The 17,864-nt window shown below is 37.3% G+C and overlaps 1 protein-coding gene across 13 annotated transcripts in view; it reads right to left on the bottom strand.

Moving 5' to 3' along the window:
* KIDINS220 (kinase D interacting substrate 220) overlaps nt 1-17,864 on the bottom strand; it is an 86,140-nt gene that overhangs the window by 15,684 nt on the left and 52,592 nt on the right. For all 13 annotated transcript variants that reach the window (XM_068937228.1, XM_068937232.1, XM_068937235.1 and 10 more), the window contains 2 exons: nt 8,841-9,019; nt 6,200-6,426 (listed from right to left, as the gene is read on the bottom strand). In XM_068937228.1, the coding sequence (XP_068793329.1) occupies nt 6,200-6,426; nt 8,841-9,019 (406 nt within the window). The remainder of the gene's footprint in view (nt 1-6,199; nt 6,427-8,840; nt 9,020-17,864) is intronic.

The following is a 17,864-nucleotide window of genomic DNA, read 5'->3' as shown; positions in this document are numbered from 1 at the left end:
CATTTTTGACAGTTACACTGTAACATTTGCTTTGAACATGGGAAAAGGATTTACCCTTCTGTTAACTCCACCACCTCGCAACGGCTAAACTCAAAACTAGATGCTCAGTATCATTTATAAAGCTTCCTAATACCCAAGGCAATAGTACAAAAAATGTGTGGCACAGAATGGCACGACCAGAACTTCCCGTATTTGTAGTAACCAATCTGTAGGCTTTTTTGCGTCCACAAATATTAGACGTAACACTACAGTAGACAATAACTGACCTTCGTTTTGTTGGAAATACGTCAATATATGTTGTTCAACAGAAGTATCATTTTAAATGACAATGTTAATTATCATGAACCATGAGCATCAGAAACATTTTTCAAAAAATATTTTTTTCCACCACAAATATTAGTTAACTGTAATTACATTCAAGTCATCAAGTCCCTTTTTATTCCTTTTTACAAACAAATTTCGCAAAAACAAACACTGTCCAGGTTTCCAAAAAGACTTCAGAGCATGTCAGTGTTGACAGCCCAAGTGAGAACTTAGGCCACTGACTGTGCTTAATAAAGTCTCTTCTTAAACATATAAGGTTTTTCAAAGCTACTAACATATTTCCATCTGAACAAAGCCAGTTTTCCTCCAGGTGCTACAATAAACTCTGTGCACCTCCCCTGAAATTCACAAAATGAAATCAGCTTTATCTGCACTCCTTTTGTATGTTGGGAATGCTATTCACTGACAGCAAGACAAGCGTGTTTGTGTGTGTGCAAATCATGAACCTCACAACTGGCAATGCAGTTTAAAAAAAGCACAAACTACTTTTCCAATATTGTGGAATTCTATCTTCATCTATCTGTGAATTTTTGAAGTCTGTAAAATTAATACTTATTTTACGCTCATTTTAAATACTTTTATAAGAATACTGAGTTAGGTGTTGAAATAAAGATTTTTTCACTTCCGTTCTTATCTATTGCTTCTAGAACAACACAATGGAGTAGCAATTACAAAGTCTTTAATCTTCAGGAAAAAGAGAATTAAGGAGTTCATTGCCTTTTTTATGCAGTTCTTCAAAAAATATATATACACCTCTGAAACTAAGGATCGTATTACAGATTTCTGGTGTTTTTACACATAGCATTTTTAAATTAGATTATCTAGCTATTTAAAAGAAAAAAAATCCCACAGAATACTATTGGGTCTGTGTTTCTGCACATGACAAGATTCTGAGTGGTCTAGTGCACTGAATTCAGAATAGAGTAAATCATTTCACGACCGGATGGCAAACACCAATCTATGAGGGCGGAGTAAAATTACTTGAAGTGGTACACTCTGGATGTTATCAATAAGGACTAAAAACAACAACAACAAAAAACCCTTCTGTGCATTCAGAAGGAGCGTTAAGTGACCTGAGAAATAAAAGTCCATTTCTTGTGTGCGCCAATTACTTGGATGGCATACGCTACAACTTTGAGTAATTCATGGAAAAGCTCAAATGGTCCTAGCTGTTAGAGGCAGTCTTTGCACTCTCTCCAACATGATTATCGCAAAACACTCACACACCCTTCCAGTGCATGTAGTTACATGATACGTTTTGCAACCCTCAGTCTAAACGCAGAATTCCGCATCACAGATGTTTGGTTGCAGTTTCATGCAAACTTTAAACTAGTAAAACTGCTGGTGGAAAAGAGAAATCAGATGTCTACTCCCACTGCTTATTCTCATCATGTGTTTCATCACCACCCAAATGTTTTGTCCAGTGAACCAGGAAAATAACCCATTTAAACCACTTTCTTTTCTTTTTTTTTTTTTTTTCCTAGCAAAGGTAGTCTTATTGTAGATTACGTGCCCATCCAGAATTACTGTGGGGCCAACGTCACTAATGCCTTTGGCTGCCACAAGGCAGCAGGATGGTTTTCTCAGCTGCGATGGGGGCATATGCAGATGAAAGTTCTCAGGCCTAAACTGCCCTTCATTTTCAGCAATTTTCCCTGGCCTGGGTTATTTTAATAGTGTCTTGAAGCCCAAATAATGGTGGTCTTATTATGGGGCAGAAAATTACCTCTATTAAAACCTGAAAGTTTTTTTTTTTTTTTAAATAGGTAAGAGAATAAATACCTGAGCTTTGGCTTACGCTTACTGATTAGCATAGGATGATTCCAAAAATTCATTGAATTAAATTTAATTTAATGTGATAAGGCACAGATTCTGTAGTATTTTCTAGAAATCTTTTTTTTTTTTTCCAAAAAAGTTCATGTTATTTTTTAAATAATGAAATGCCTCAGTTTTTCACCAACAGCTCCTCTAGACACATTAAACCATGTGGAAAACCCACAAGCATGAGATGAGTTCAACAATCACACTGCATCGAAGTGCCTAGTTCTCCTCATTGCAAAGACTACCTGCTGAAACACATAGCAAGCACCTGTTTGCTGGTTGCTAGTCATCAAATTACAAAGCAGTGAAAAATAATTGTCCAATAAGGCAATTATCCCACGATTCTTTCATGATTTCTAATTACGTCTTGTAACAGCTTCAACTACTCCATTACTTCCCACCTGTGGAATTTAGAGGGTTGTGGTGAATAGCGCAGAGTCTAGTTGGAGGCAGGCCTGTAGCTAGTGGTGTCCCCCAGGGGTCAGTCCTGGGTCCAGTCTCGTTCAATGTATTCATCCATGACCTGGAGGAAGGGACAGAGTGCCCCCTCAGCAAGTTTGCTGATGAGACTAAACTGGGGGGAGTGGCTGACACACCAGAAGACTGTGCTGCCATTCAGAGGGACCTGGAGAGGCTGGAGAGCTGGGCCGAGAGGAACCTCCTGAAGCTCCACAAAGGCAAGTGCAGGGTCCTGCACCTCGGGAGAAGTAACCCCAGGCACCAGGACAGGCTGGGGGTTGACCTGCTGGAAAGCAGCTCTGCCGAGAAGGACCTGGGAGTGCTGGTAGACAACAAGTTAAGCATGAGGCAGCAGCGTGCCCGTGTGGCCAAGAAGGCCAATGGTATGCTGGGGTGCATTAGGCAGAGTGTTGCCAGCAGGTGGAGGGAGGTGGTCCTGCCCCTCTCCTCAGCCCTGGGGAGGCCTCGTCTGGAGTGCTGTGTCCAATTCCGGGCTCCCCAGCGCCAGAGAGACATGGCACTCCTGGAGAGAGTGCAGCGGAGGGCTCCAAAAACGATGAGGGGACTGGAGCATCTCTCCTCTGAAGAAAGACTGCGAGAGGTGGGCCTGTTGAGCCTGGAGAAGAGAAGACTGAGAGGCGATCTCATCAACGTGTACGAGTATCTGAAGGGGGAGTGTCAAGAGGATGAGGCCAGTCTCTTCTCTGTGGTGCCCAGCGACAGGACGAGAGGCAACGGGCACAAACTGAACCACAGGAAGTTCCACCTAAACCTGAGAAAAAACTTCTTTCCTGTGATGGTGACAGAGCATTGGAGCAGGTTGCCCAGAGAGGTAGTGGAGTCTCCTTCCCTGGACATATTCAAAACCCGTATGGAAACAGTCATGGGCAACATGCTCTAGAGGACCCTGCTTTTGAGCAGAAGGGTTGGACTAGATGATCTCCAGAGGTCCCTTCCAACCGCAACCATTCTGTGATTCTGTGAATTAATTCTCCATCATAGGCTTAAATTCTGCAGTCTCAACTTTCATTCAAAGTATGATACCAGAGATTCCACGAAAACAGGAGATAAATACCAACGGATGTGCGGCATAAACTAGCGTAGAGCTCTTCTCCAAGTTTGTAGATTGCCTAAAAATGCATAATCGTGGGGTCTGCTGTTTTTCCAAGACACACAGACTTTGCTGCTGTGCTGCAGAACAAGCCTTCACATACTATAATTTCTTGTTCTTACCCAGCAAAATCCCAATTAGACTGACTTTCCCCATAAGATATGTATGATCTCCACAACTGTCTGTGATGACCATGAATTTGGGAAGCTGAACTGAAATCCAGCTTGCAGTCAGGGAACTAGGTAGACAGTGGTAAATTGAACACCTCCCACAAGGTCAACACAGAGACACAGATGAGAGCCAAAGCGCCAAGCTGAAGAGTAGCTAAACTGGACTATAACCTTTCCTTTACAGCTATACATAGGGAGAAGGGGGCTTTAAATAAGAATATGAATAGATTATGTGACTGGAACTGCAAGGTCCGTAGCACAGGAACACCTAAAGAACATAGCAGAAATGTATATTAAAAAAATAAGCTACCTGACTGTTTCTTTTCCAGTCACCCAATAGCTTTTCTCTGAAGCACAAGTGAGTGCTTAAAGATAACAGGATAAGAACAACTTAAGTGCCGGAATAAGGCAATGTATCTTATTCCAGCCTAGGGCTTTTTACCATAAATTTCAGAAAAGTCCACAACAGCATTTGAACTCATTGTGCGGTGTAATACAGATAGTCAAGACCTTACACTATACTATGGGGGAGAGCCCAATCTTTTATTACTGATGTTCTTTTTAAAATACCATTCTTAAAAAAAAAAAAAAAAAAAAAAAAGGAGAGAGAAGCGAAAACATGATTGAAAATGCTGAAGGAATTAGGCATGGGCACTGTGCTAATAACTGCCTTTCAGTCTAAATTTTCTTCTGTTATAAAGTTCTCATCGTTTAGCTCAAGATGTGGTGTTCACAGCAGTACTTTTATAACTCCACAGAGGAGCAGAAAGAATATAGCTCATAACTCAGAAGAGTGGTATAAAATTCCACACAGAAAGGTGAAAACAGAAACATTTTAGTCCTCAGCAAGAAAAAAAGGAATACATGCATATATGCATGCCTGTGGACATAAGTTATACAGATGAAGAAATAAGCTAATAGTAAGAATAGTTTATGACTCTCCAACAGTTTTTTTTCTACTGCTTATAAGGGCCAGAAAAAAAAAGTTTCAAGTGCATACTACCACTTTCTCTAAGGCTTGTCATGTACAGTAACACAGACACAAAAACAGCACTTCCAATGAAACACCCACTTTAACAAGTTTGATTTAGTATAGGCATAAAGATTCACATGACAAGTTTTTACCAGGTTTGTACTACTTCAAAGAATATGGGAAGTTATTTTCAGCAAAACACAATATTGTCACTGAATTGAGTAGATATTAAAATAATTTTAGACACGGTAACTTTAAAAAGATTCTGGGCTAAATGAACTCTCTTTTGCCCACCTTAATGAACACTGATTTAGGAATAACTTGATTTTCATTTCCCTTTTTTAGCTTGCTTTTAAGATTAACCTGCTGTCCAATCTCACTATTCAAAGACATTTTCGTACACTTTTGTAGACTATGACAGAAAAATGTAAAAATTAAGCTTAAAAAAGATGGAGTGCATCCTACAAAAACAGAAAGTTACCGTTTACCTGTGGCATGTGCTGAAATTTTAAACTGTAAACAAAATTATTAGAAATACTCTCAATAGTTTACCTGATGAAATTTCATGCTTAGCTGTGATTACCATACGCTGATGAGTATTATAAATTTGGTTGTAAAACATACCTAAAAAGGCATTCTTATTAATTGCAGCCTCATCTAATAAGCAAAAACCCAGTTATAACTTTGACATATTGAACCTATGCTAAAAATAGTTTATCTAATATTGTTTAGACTCAATTCCACTGTACAGTAAACCATTTAAATTAAAAGTGAGCCGTGCCTAGAACTATGTTTTCTGAGGTCCACCACCAACTGTATAAAACAACCTCAAAAAATGCATACTTCATGCAATCTACGTTGCTTCCTTTAAACCAGTCCAACAGTTTGGTGGAAAAGACTAAGTCAGTAGAATAAATCAAAGGAGGAGACAAAACTGAAAACATGTCTCGACAGACTATGGTGATGTAGCTCCTCACTTCAGTTCCTGTATTTTTTAACTTGTCTCACGTCACCAAAAGAAAGTCAGCATTCTGAGCAACTACGTGAGTGATGGTGCAAAGCGTACCACAGAAAAATTTAAGGAAAACTGTCTTGTCCCAGCATTTAGTAGCATCTCAAACTGATCGTTTCTCCCCCGTGTAATTTATGTTTCTGATGCAGTCTACCACATATCTCTCTATACAGACTACAGCGAGTGACAATCATTATTTTGCAATTTATGAACTTTTGGTCTTTTCTTTCTCTCTCTCTCTCTCCATATATGTGTGTTAATATTTTACGGATATTTGCAATATTACAATATTAAATTATAAGAATGTGAATTAACACTCGATTATTTACCCGATTGTAGAATGGATGCTGAGGTCCTGTCATACCACTATAGTAACTGCTATGAGGTTGTGGTGATAAAACTCCATTATTGAAAGGTCCGTTAAAAGAGGTTGTTGAAGAGCAAGCTGATGAAGGCTGACTGAACAAAGATGTTGCTCTAGCAGGGGCCTCGTGTAGAGGCAATGTGGGATAAGGAAGTCCTCCAATATTCATTTGATCTCTTGCAGCACGAACATCTGAAAAATAAAAAGGTTAAAAAAGAAAAAGAAAAGAAAAAAAGGTTTACCATGAAATGCTTGAAACAGTTTGGATTTGTTTGCCAATTCATTACACTACCTTTTTGTGTATTTAATTCTAATCAGAACTCCACAAGTAGAAGGCCAAATGGCACTCCCAACTGTATTTAGCTGTTCTTTCTTGAGCATTACAGAGCCATCTTTAGAATGGATGGGACAAATTATTGCATAAATTTATGCAGAACGTTAAACTCCTCTAAGCGCTGTCTGTCTCAGGAGATAGCATACAGTTTTAGAAAAGTCTTACAACAGAAGTAATGAGAACAAAAAAAGTAAATTTTCACAAGACCAAATCTTAAAAGAGTGTTTTGCAATGATTCAGAACATCCCCTTCAATAGTTCTATCATAGTAAAACTATGATTTATCAAGCTTTTAAAATACTTAAAGCTGGTGGAAGGCTCATTCGTAGCCGTTCACTCTCCCGAATTAGATCTGAAAATAATCAGTACGTTTGGATCGAAAGAACGACCTCACAGCAGAACTCAGTTTTAGCAACTTCCTCCATTACGTTTCTTGTTTTGCAGCAAATTCCTCTAAGAGCCTATATTAAAGTCAAATCAGGAAAAGCAACAATAAAATACCCTGACCTCTTCCCAAGAGGATAAAGGAGATGTTAAATGTGTAGATCCAAAAGCATATCAAAACTAAACAGTTCCATCATAAGTAGAAGAATCCAAATGTAGTAATAGTGAAACTGTATGATAGCACTTGACGCTACAATTTACTTAGAAAACCCAGTGTTATTAGACTGACTGGACAGGATCCTGTATATTATCACTTTCCTTTCTTAGATCCATAGTCACAAGTCCCAGACCAAATGGGAGGAGCCAAGTACAGTTCTGATGGTAAAGAATGTCTAATGTGGCATTCAGATTAATGAGACAACTTCTGAACAAAGTTAGGCCATCCCAAACATACCTGTAGCAGCTATCAAATGCAGAGAAGAAGTTTAAAAAAAAAAATATATATATATATACACACACACATACATTCATTAATTTGAATTGTTGATCTGAATACAGATCCCACTTAGGTCACTTATAGTCTTACCAAGGATTTACAGGGATCCTATTTTAAGTTTAAGGTTCTGTTTTTCTTCAAAGCTGTAGTAACCCTACACAGGTGGAAGCGTTAGCATGCCTTAGTCTTACTCCAGGCCCAAAAGCAATTCCTAGGACCAGGCAAACAGTGCTATAGTACGAGTTACATCAATCCACAACAGCAGTCAACAGTGACAACGTTTAATGCTGAGCAGAGTGTTTTTGCAGAAGAGAAAATATCTGAACCTACTCCATTTTTTGAGACTAAAAATGAAGAACACTTGTCCTAGGAGCAATTTCAGCATCATACTAAAGCAACCTATAAAGTGCCTAGGAGGTAACAACTACAAAGGTATCTAGTGGGAGATGCATCAAATGGATGTTTCATTTTGTTTCACTGGATCCAGTTCTAAATGTTCTTACTGATGCTATTCAAAATTCTTACCGATGATCCAGAAGTAAACTTGCATTTCTACTAACAAAATCATTGCGTGATTCAAAGATACCACTTGTGTAGAAAAAGTAGGGTTGTACTCATTTCAAGTAAAACACGTTTTAATGAATCACAAGGTAAAACTACTTTTGTGAACAGTAATTCAGGTCACAGCAGTGGAATGCCTGAAGTATATATCTCAGAAAGCTTGAGACTGAACCAAATGTAATGGTGAAAGGAGATATTTGATAACGAAAAATGTTTGATAAATTCTAATGCAATTTTTGGCTGTATATGCCTAAAAGTATTTGGGTAGCAACAGGAAAAGATTTAACTTTGCTCCACTTTCTGAAGGAGACGTTAAAAAACTGGAAAGGTTACAGAAGGGAAACAAACAAAAAATCTGGGACAGAAGGAAGCGTATTCCAGTGAAAAATCATGAAAAGCTACATCTGTTCAAATGATACAAAAAGTACAATGCATGAATCTTAATAAGTAGTAGTACTGACTATGGAAAGGGTTCTTAAACCTAGTAGAGACAAAGTATAAGAACCTAGGGATAAAAACGGAAACCTAGTTGTTGGTTTTTTTTTTTTGTTTTTTTTTCCCCAAACCAATACGAGGATTTAACACTAGAACAAGGATTTCCTCCTCCAAAATAGAAGCTTTAGAATGATTTGGCCTCTATAGCAAAGCTACTCAGTAAAACTAAACAGCCTGTTATTGAAGTCAAATCAAATGATCTGAAAGTCATTTCTGCCTTTGAGCATACGAACTGAAGAACAAATCAGGATTCTGTGTAACATGTAAAGTAGGTCTACCTAAAACAAGGGGAAATAATACAGTCTGACATTCTCCATTTATTTGAAAATATACTCACCTGCAATGATTTCTCGTAGCTTAGGATCTAAATTTACAGTACATGGCAAAAAGGTTTTTACATCGCGCGCTATTAGAACTGGCGTTCGTGAAGATAAAAATACTTCAAAGTTCCGTATGTCTCCATCAATTTCAAGTAGAGGTTCAACATCTTTCGTCGTAGGAATATTCTTTGAAATTCTGAAAAAATAACCAATTAGATAAATCTCAAGTAAACCACATATTTATCAGAGTATGACTTCCATTCGCAAAGCGATAATTCTATGGAAAAAGACAATCCAATAGAGTTGCATGCACTCTTCCTGTTCTCTTGAAAACAGAGAGAACATATAAAGATTTACACTGTCTGCAGAATGAACAATTTAAGTTTTTAAAAAAATGCAAAGACACAGACATTCAAGTAATCTGACCTAACTGTATGCTTCAGAGAAATCTCAAGCCATATAGAAAACTAAAACCAGATCAGGAATTTACAGACTGGTAGCATCAAGTCCAGCGTTAAGGGGAACCACGTTTAAAAATTAACCTCAAAGGTCCATTCTAATTCTGACACCCAAATCAGAAAGTCCATAGTTAAAAATTAATTTTTAAAGTAATACTTCTTGCAACAGGAATGCTTACACTTCATAGATGTGGATCAGAACCCAAATGTGCAAGATTTCATGGTAAAATAGATGGAAAAGCTGTCTGCTTTCAAGCAGTTCATCTTCTAAGACAAGCAGCAACATACATAATACAGAGAATGAAAAAAACCCAGACATGATCAGTATGATGAATGGTTGATGCATTATGACTACTATCAAGCAATACCGTTATCTTTTTGTAAGTACTAGAGTAGCGTAGAATTTTTTGGAGGAACAAGGAGAGAGATGAAACGTTAGCTTTTTTTTAGAAGTTTATGGAAAGCTCCTACCGAAAACAAACAAGCAAGCATTGGAGTAAAAAATAGAAAAAGTCAGGAATATAAATATACACATACATATGCACACAATATGAATGATGCACCTCACTAATTAATGGCTTTTCCCCACGGTATATTAAGATCACAACTCCATGAGAAGGGGTAGCTTAAAAACCTCACTCTCGTGCTCCTGCCTATTTCTTTTGCTCGCCACTGATAGCAACTCGTAGACTGCTCTGTTAGTTGTTTTTACTTGCTAAAGCAGGCAGAAGTTAACATCGCAAACAGAGAGGGAAAAGTCTTCTCTGTTTTCTGAACAGTTAAAGCAGCTAAGGTAATTGCCAATGCTGTCATGGGGGAAAAGGAGGGAAAGGACTGAAGTGCACTGAAGGGAATAGGACAGAGGAAGGAGGAACACGGATGGAAAGGGAAGACGACATTAGATGCGGTCAAGTAACCCATCAAACTGCAGTCAAGAATCTCTTACATTAAAAAGACACACACTTGTGTGTCCATGAAAATAAACCGTAGCAGGTTTCTTTTTCAATTCTGGTTATAATCGATTTGTATTTTTAATACAGCTAATGAGGTAAGTCTATCATTAGCTGAATGATCTTATTTTCACAATTCATTAGCTTCTTAAGAGCACAGATACCCGTTTTCATTTTTAGATCCTCATAAAAACTAGAATTTTATGTACCATGAATTATTCCAGAGGCAACCTCATTAGATTTACACAGTATTCAGTATATATTATTAAGAGATATAAAAAGAACTGAGGATCAAAACTAAATGTCTGAGGTAAGTGCAACACTTTTACACTAAAAACTCATTTCAATTATGCTCTGATCTTTCAAGTTTCTGCACTGTACCAAAAGCACAATTAACATATTCCTACAAATTTTACCTGACTTAAAGCAACAGAATAGACTCAGTACCTAACAAATGGAGACTACTGCCATACCACACCGTCATAAGCAACATCTACGAATAACTTTATGCACATAACTCTATGCTGGAGAAGTAACAAATCCAAGGCATAAAAGTAGGTCTGTGGTCATTCTAACTAAGGTTCTCATCCCACAAAACATTATGAGCTGCATTAAATCCTTTAGATAGTAGTGGGATTATTCACTGAAGTGAAGTTCAACACAAGGAAAGGAAAGGCTTCACAGGCTCCAGGCTCCAGAGAGTAAAAGGTGGTGTTTCTTTCCTAAGAGAAACTTAAGACTCAGGGACTGGGTTACAATTTCAAAGAACGGAAACAGTTTGTACTCCAACAATGTTTAAAAAAAAAAAAATACAGCAACTTCTGGGAATAGGAACTAACAGCAATCGTCACCTTGAGGAGTGAACCATAAAAAGATAAAAAAGAGAAATCTAATAAAATTCATATACTCAATGAAATCTGAGTACTGTCTACTCTACACTAATATTTAACTACTACCTTAGGTTCTTCTATTTTGCCTTGCATACAACTATAGCGAAATTGATTGGAAGCATATGGATGTCTTTAATCAAACATCTAAAATTAAAAAACCACTAACAGATATGTTAGTTATCCATATTTATTTTGAGTATTCTAGACATGAAACACTAAACTGGCAAAATGAAAACTAAGTCAGAGACTGAAGAGTTAAAGAGCAGTCTACTTCAACATTCAAATCTACAAAATAAAATGCCAAAAGAAAATGTGACATAGAGTTAAATAAAACACACAGCTGATGAATCACATGAAAAGTAGCTGCCTTTTAATGCCAGCTCTGCTTAAGTCTAAATGTGAATAGTGTTCTGAATACAATGAACAATATTGCTGTTCAGAAGTCAATAGCCCACTGTTGGTTTACACGTTGAAGCTCATATTCTAACCTCCTAAGCTCAATGCCTTAAACTACAGTGCTGAATGAAATATGTATGTAAATGATAATTTTCTGGCAAGGAGCCACAAAAATCATATGCGCCTGTACTTCTCAAACATACAATATGTACACACACACATATATAAAAATAAGAAGGTGAGCATGTAAAGCACTTTAGGAGTTTTCTAAAATATAAGCATTATGAATACCCTATTTTCATTTTGGGGTCAGATTTTTTTCAGGTAGAAAATTTTTTTAAATCACAAATATCAAAAACTGTCAGTGTTGCAAAGTGTCTGTTTCCATAAGAAAGTACTTGTATTTAAAAGGAATGGGTCCAGAACAGAACCTTATCGTGACAGAACAGAACCTTGAAGATTTCATTCCATTATTCATCATACATTCTCTCCATGAGCAAGTAAAATTAAAACCACCTTTTCACGTGACTTAAGTTATACTCCAACACTGATGAATTATTTCTGGCTTTTTCTTCTAATAAAGATAATTTGTTACACATACATACGGGTACATCATCTTCCATTCAGAAGATGGAACTTGCTCCAATTCTTTTTCCCAGTTTATGTTCCTCTTGCACTTCTGTGACTGGCTCGCAAAATAACCACCATCACACAACAGGTAGCTCATGGGATCTACTACTTTCAGGAGTACCGTTCAACAGTGAACGTTGCCTGAACAGCTTGGAGAAAGACACTATGCTGTCATGCTACAAGCTTCATTATCACCTTCTACTGCAGGAGATGGTCGCGATCACAGGATATGGTCCTTTACCACCCAGCTAGGAGATGGAAAAGAGGCTGCATCAGCAGTGTTGACCACCTTTATCCACCACCCCGAAGAGCTGTACTGCTCCCACATTCCCTATTTGCTTGGGTCAGGTCAAGGTCCCGTGTATGCCAAAAGGCTCTGGCACCTCTTCTCCCCTGCCAGGGCTTTGGCTGCCTGTGCCCCAGGGTTTGGGTTGCCTGCACTCAAAGCCAGCCCTGATACTAAGCAGCCGAGTAACCTGGGATCAGACTGTTGCGACAAGAGCTGTGAGAAGTCTCATCGGGGGCCTCTCCTGCGTGACTCACGAACTGCATTTAAACTCAGGCCGTTGCCCTCGGTCTTGGGCTAAGCTGCACTGTACAGACACCTGCGCCCACTCATGTACCTTCCTGGTCCTAATGCTGTTTCACTGACTTGACTTCTTGGCATGACCATGAAACTGTTTCATGGTTACAGACTTGCCTGGAAATTACTGGGCTGTTTACTGACCCTGCAACTGAACCTGCTCTGCTCTTCTTGTTTGGGTAGTGTGGGACTGCACCCCCTGTCTGCGGGGACAATGCCCTGCCTGCCTTGCTGTTGCCCTCTGCTCCCGGCTTGCCTTTTGCCTTGTGGAGGAGCCTGCCCTTGCTGCACCCCAACAGGCATAGGGTTGACTTTTCTGCAAGTTCTCAGGCTCTGAAGGGCCATTCTCCCTGCTCTTTCCAAATCTCTCCCCGAGGGTGAAAACAAAGAAATTCTGCAAGTTAGTCTTTGCATACGCAGAGCTCTTACTTTCTCATGTGTTTTACAGCAGCAAGTAACTATGGGGACAAGAGTCATTTAACTTCTGAATTCCACAGAAAATAGGCTTAATTAATAACATTAAGTAACTTAGTAGCTATTAACGCAACAAGAGGCGTAAGTTGCCATGCTTTATCTACCATATTTAAATTTTCTCCTAATATAATTTAAGACAAAAATGTAACTTTAAACAGTGAAATAATTTTACGTCAAAAACGATACAAAAATTTTTTTGAACATCTGATGCTTAGAAATAGGAAAATGGAAAATCTGTACTATTCTGCAATGCAAGAAGAATTTTTGATCCTTAATTACCTGATAATTAGGCCTCTGATCTCCAATACTTGGTAACATGACATCAATAACAATGTTTTGCTGCAATGTATTTATCCTATCCCTCTCACACCTGCACAGAATAATTACAAATAGTGTATCTGCATGCATAAGGGTGTATTTCTTCCCGATTAAAATCTCTGACAAAAAACACTTCAGAAAATTTAGAGCACTACCAATGCATCAAAAACACTGCGGCAAACGTTTCTTCAAGTTGAAGTTTGCAGCAAGCCGTTTGGATACGGAAAAAGAATGCTTGCTCATAGATACACATTTGCATAAAACAAAGAAAAAGCCATCACACACTCAACACTAAAAAACAAAATGAATCAATGTTTTGTCTTAATAAAGGCAAGAAAAAGCAAAGCTATGGTTTGATATAGCTATCTCAACAAAAGTTATAAATCCCACAATGCATATGAAACAGTACAGACACTTCACTGAACAGATGCAATAGCTACTTAAAAACTTCTATTACTGTAGGAAATCAGGAAATCTCTTTGCAAAACTGGCTCTAACTATCCAATCCAAGTAACAGTAGATGAAACACTAGCAGTGTTGCAACTTTTGATCATTTGGGAAAGAAAAAGTATTTTGAACCTTAGAAGATTGACGTTTGCGAAATCAGTCTCCCATACATAGTAGCATCCTCTGCCACTGTTATAAAGACTGAATTTTAGTTTGACTTTCTAGGATGTTCCCTGCAGTAGTACTCATTATCATTTTAAAAAGTATTAACACAGTTACAAATGCCTGGATTCATTCAGAGCTTTACAGTGGCATTTGAATTAAGGTAAAAGATTTAGAAAAATATTCCTTATACAGAAGGAAAAGCAGCAAACTGGAGTAGCATGGAAGAAACTAAGACAGCTGAACGTTGATCTGCAAAAAAGTAATCATGTCTCGCTAACTGACAAGTCCAACAAGATCACCGACACAAGTAAAATACAAGTAGAATACTTGATTAATCTCTCTCTGATATTTGCATCGTTGAAGGTCAGTTATAAAGTTACTTTATGACTTGATGCAGGGATTCTTTTAGTCAATACCTTCAACTGCAGGACTACAAGAAATACAATAAATATTTGCAGGTCTTACACCGTTACATATTACCATGGTCCATCCTCGTCTCCACCAGAAGCGTGATTCTACCCCAGGGCTGTAACATCAGGGCATACTACCAAACCTCAGGACCAGGCAAAGGGGCAGCCATCCTCCGTAAGTCTCTGGTGAATACCTTGTTCACAAAAGCACAAGTTCCATTTCCCAGAATAAGCTGTACACCAATCTGTCAATCTGTTATAAATTCTATCCAGAAATGGAGGGCAAAAAGATAAATTTGCTATACGACATTAACTTTTACAGGTTAATAACCAAAGGAAACTCAACCAGGACCAAAGAAATTTTATTTCCTTCAACAGTTCATCATCTGGACTATCTAATCTGTTCCTTCATCTTGCCCTTCTAAAGCAGCCTCCTACGACAGAGCTGACCTACTGAGACAAATTTATTGTATGGGCATCCGAACAAGTCATTGAAAAGAATACCAGAGCATCAACTTTCACAGCATCTGATACCCCACGTCACTGCTCACTTGGTAAGCTTTTACATCAGAAGAGGAGGCAAGTCTTTTCAGACCGTGAAGCAACTATCTTGTCTCCTCTTTTTTTCTTGATAATTAGGTCACATCACATTTATTGTGTGTTAAGAGATAAGACACGGGTCATTAACACAGCACAGCTAAGAGACGCACTTCCAGCTTATCATCTCACCTCATGATGTCTTCCCGTGCTTTCAGTTTCCGCACAAATATTCTGATATTGATAAAAATGTCCAGCAGACACAGAAGGCAATGCACTATCCCCATTTTTATTTGACAACTTTATTGATTCCCCAAAAAGTACAGAAGTCACATGAATCAACTTAAACAGGTTAAAAATAAAAGTTTTGTTCGGGAAATTTTGTTTATGGGGTTGCTAAAATTAAGGCTGCTGTGTTCTGCCCTAAACTAGTTTCAATCAGTTCAGCTTGGAAGGGATTAAACTATATACATAAGCACTTTGGAGAGAGGTCATTAATACATATTAACTATACTTTAAGCATTTAAAGACTTATCTGGAAAGTGATTTAGAAATATGAATTACTACCTCAAGATGAAATAAGAGAACCACATAATAAGTTGAAAGTACTCAGAAAATTTCCTCCGCCTTGCTCTGATTAGCTGCTTGCTCCAATCCTTTTTCTCTCTCTAGCATCTTTCCATCTAAACTTCCTGCTTATTTGTCATGCCCTCTGGTACTTTCTTTACTTCTCCTTTAAGCTTTGCCTCACACAGGTCTATTACGACAAGTAAACAGGTGGGAAGGAATAACCTTCTACTTAATTGATATGTTGTCTATTAACATTGAGACCCCACCATTAGCACAGTAATAAAGAAAATAGTACTTTACATGCCCTGCTTTTTAAATAGGACACAACAAAAGGAAACAGAAAAACACAGCCGGTTAAATATTTAGAAGTAATGCCTTACTGTGCGGTCTACAAGAATACTAAATTGCCTATTTAAAGAAAGCAATTTATTTAAAACTAGCCTGGTAAAGGATTATTGCAGAGAATATTATCAGAGGGATGAATGAGACACCTTCCTTAGCTTTTTCATCTTTAATTTCTATAATCACTAAAAAGCTACACTTTCTAAATTAATACATCAATAGATTTTATACAACCTACAAATCCCTCAAAAGTCAATTTTACCATTTTTATTAAGAGGTATTTAAACAGTGTCAAGATTGGAATTAACATGACAACCTTTCAGAAAAGTTACATTTCAAACGATCTTGCTCAGTTTTAACATTGCTAGAGATTTGCTGAAAACATGTAAAATAATTTTTAGAAACAGTAATTTAATAGATACTTGTCTAAAACACTGTAATGAAAAAGTAGATAGATAATGCTTATCTTCAGGTTTTATTTTATTCTTTTTCCTCTTACTTATGTACATTAACAAAAAACCTTCAAATGATTTAGACAAAAGCTTTCAGCTCAACACATAATTGCAACAAAATTACAATAATTGTACCAATTAAAATAATCCTGAATGAACAGTTTGTCATCTTAATGTTCCAACGGTTTATGGAAGGATCTACTTAATTAGCTGAAATTGCTTTCCAATGTTAGTATCAAATGTCATTTGTTAAAAGTTGAACAATTTCAAAAATAATTTAACAAAGCAATTTTATAAAACACCAAGAACCAACATTTTCTTTTCAGCTGAATAAAGCAAGCAGATGTGTCATCAAATTGCTATAAAAATAAATGAGGCTTTATATGGGGAAAAATAAATTTTACTACTAGTGCTACACAATACTATTTTCTGACTGTTTTATGAAATCAAATTTCTGCAATAAGTTCATATCATTTATATTTTCGAGCTATTTTTAGTATGCTGTAAATACTTTTTCTTAAATTGAAGTCAAAAATATCAAAGTAGAACTATTCCATTGTATGTCATATAGAAAAATCTTTTAACCTGCATAAGGGATCTCCGACTTTGATTCACATAGGCTTGTCACATAAAAGATTTTAACTTATCAATAAAACGTAGCACCAATGAAACCACATTTATAGAACTCTAACTCAACATTAGTGAACTGCTGGTACTTTTATAATTAAAACAGAATTTGCCAGTTTAACCTGAAGGAAAAAAAAAAAAAAAAGAAAGAAAAAAGAGAAACAGAGGCTGAGGTCTTAACACTGTCTAGTAACCAGATATTACTAATTTCTTTGGTTACCATTACTAGCGATAACTGTTTCTATAGTTATGTCCATGTACAACTTTGGTTAAAGAAAAAAAATGGAAAAAATGCAAGCAAAATCATATCTCAATCCTGCAACTGGAAAGATAACATCTAAAACCAAAGAAATCAAGAAATATCAACACTGTTCCACGATGTGTAAATCGTTAGAGCAGATGTCTCCCACAAATTATTTCTAAGAATAGCATAACAATCGCAAAAGCATTAAAAAGAAAAATACCAAGTGAACTATGGCTGGCTTAGATCCTTCAGTTCTCCACGCAAAGAGAACCCTGAATGAAAGAAAACTATCACACTACTCTTCTAAATATGGCAAGTTTTGCTTTGGCAAATTGGTTTGCCAGCCAACCTGACATCCACCATAGGTATGCAGGCATGCATGTCGACATAAATACTTTAGCACAGGGGTTAAATTCAGCCCAAGTGATGGATGAATCATACATTGTTAAATATAAGAACGATGGTTATTTTCAACTTCAAGGAAAGTGCAATCATTTTCTAATGCTGAGAGATATGCTTCATCTTTCAAAATCAAAGATTTAAGGCTA

Source organism: Struthio camelus, chromosome 3 (genome assembly GCF_040807025.1).
Source record: "Struthio camelus isolate bStrCam1 chromosome 3, bStrCam1.hap1, whole genome shotgun sequence".
Lineage (NCBI taxonomy): Eukaryota > Metazoa > Chordata > Aves > Struthioniformes > Struthionidae > Struthio > Struthio camelus.
This window is presented reverse-complemented; position numbering and strand designations above follow the sequence as displayed.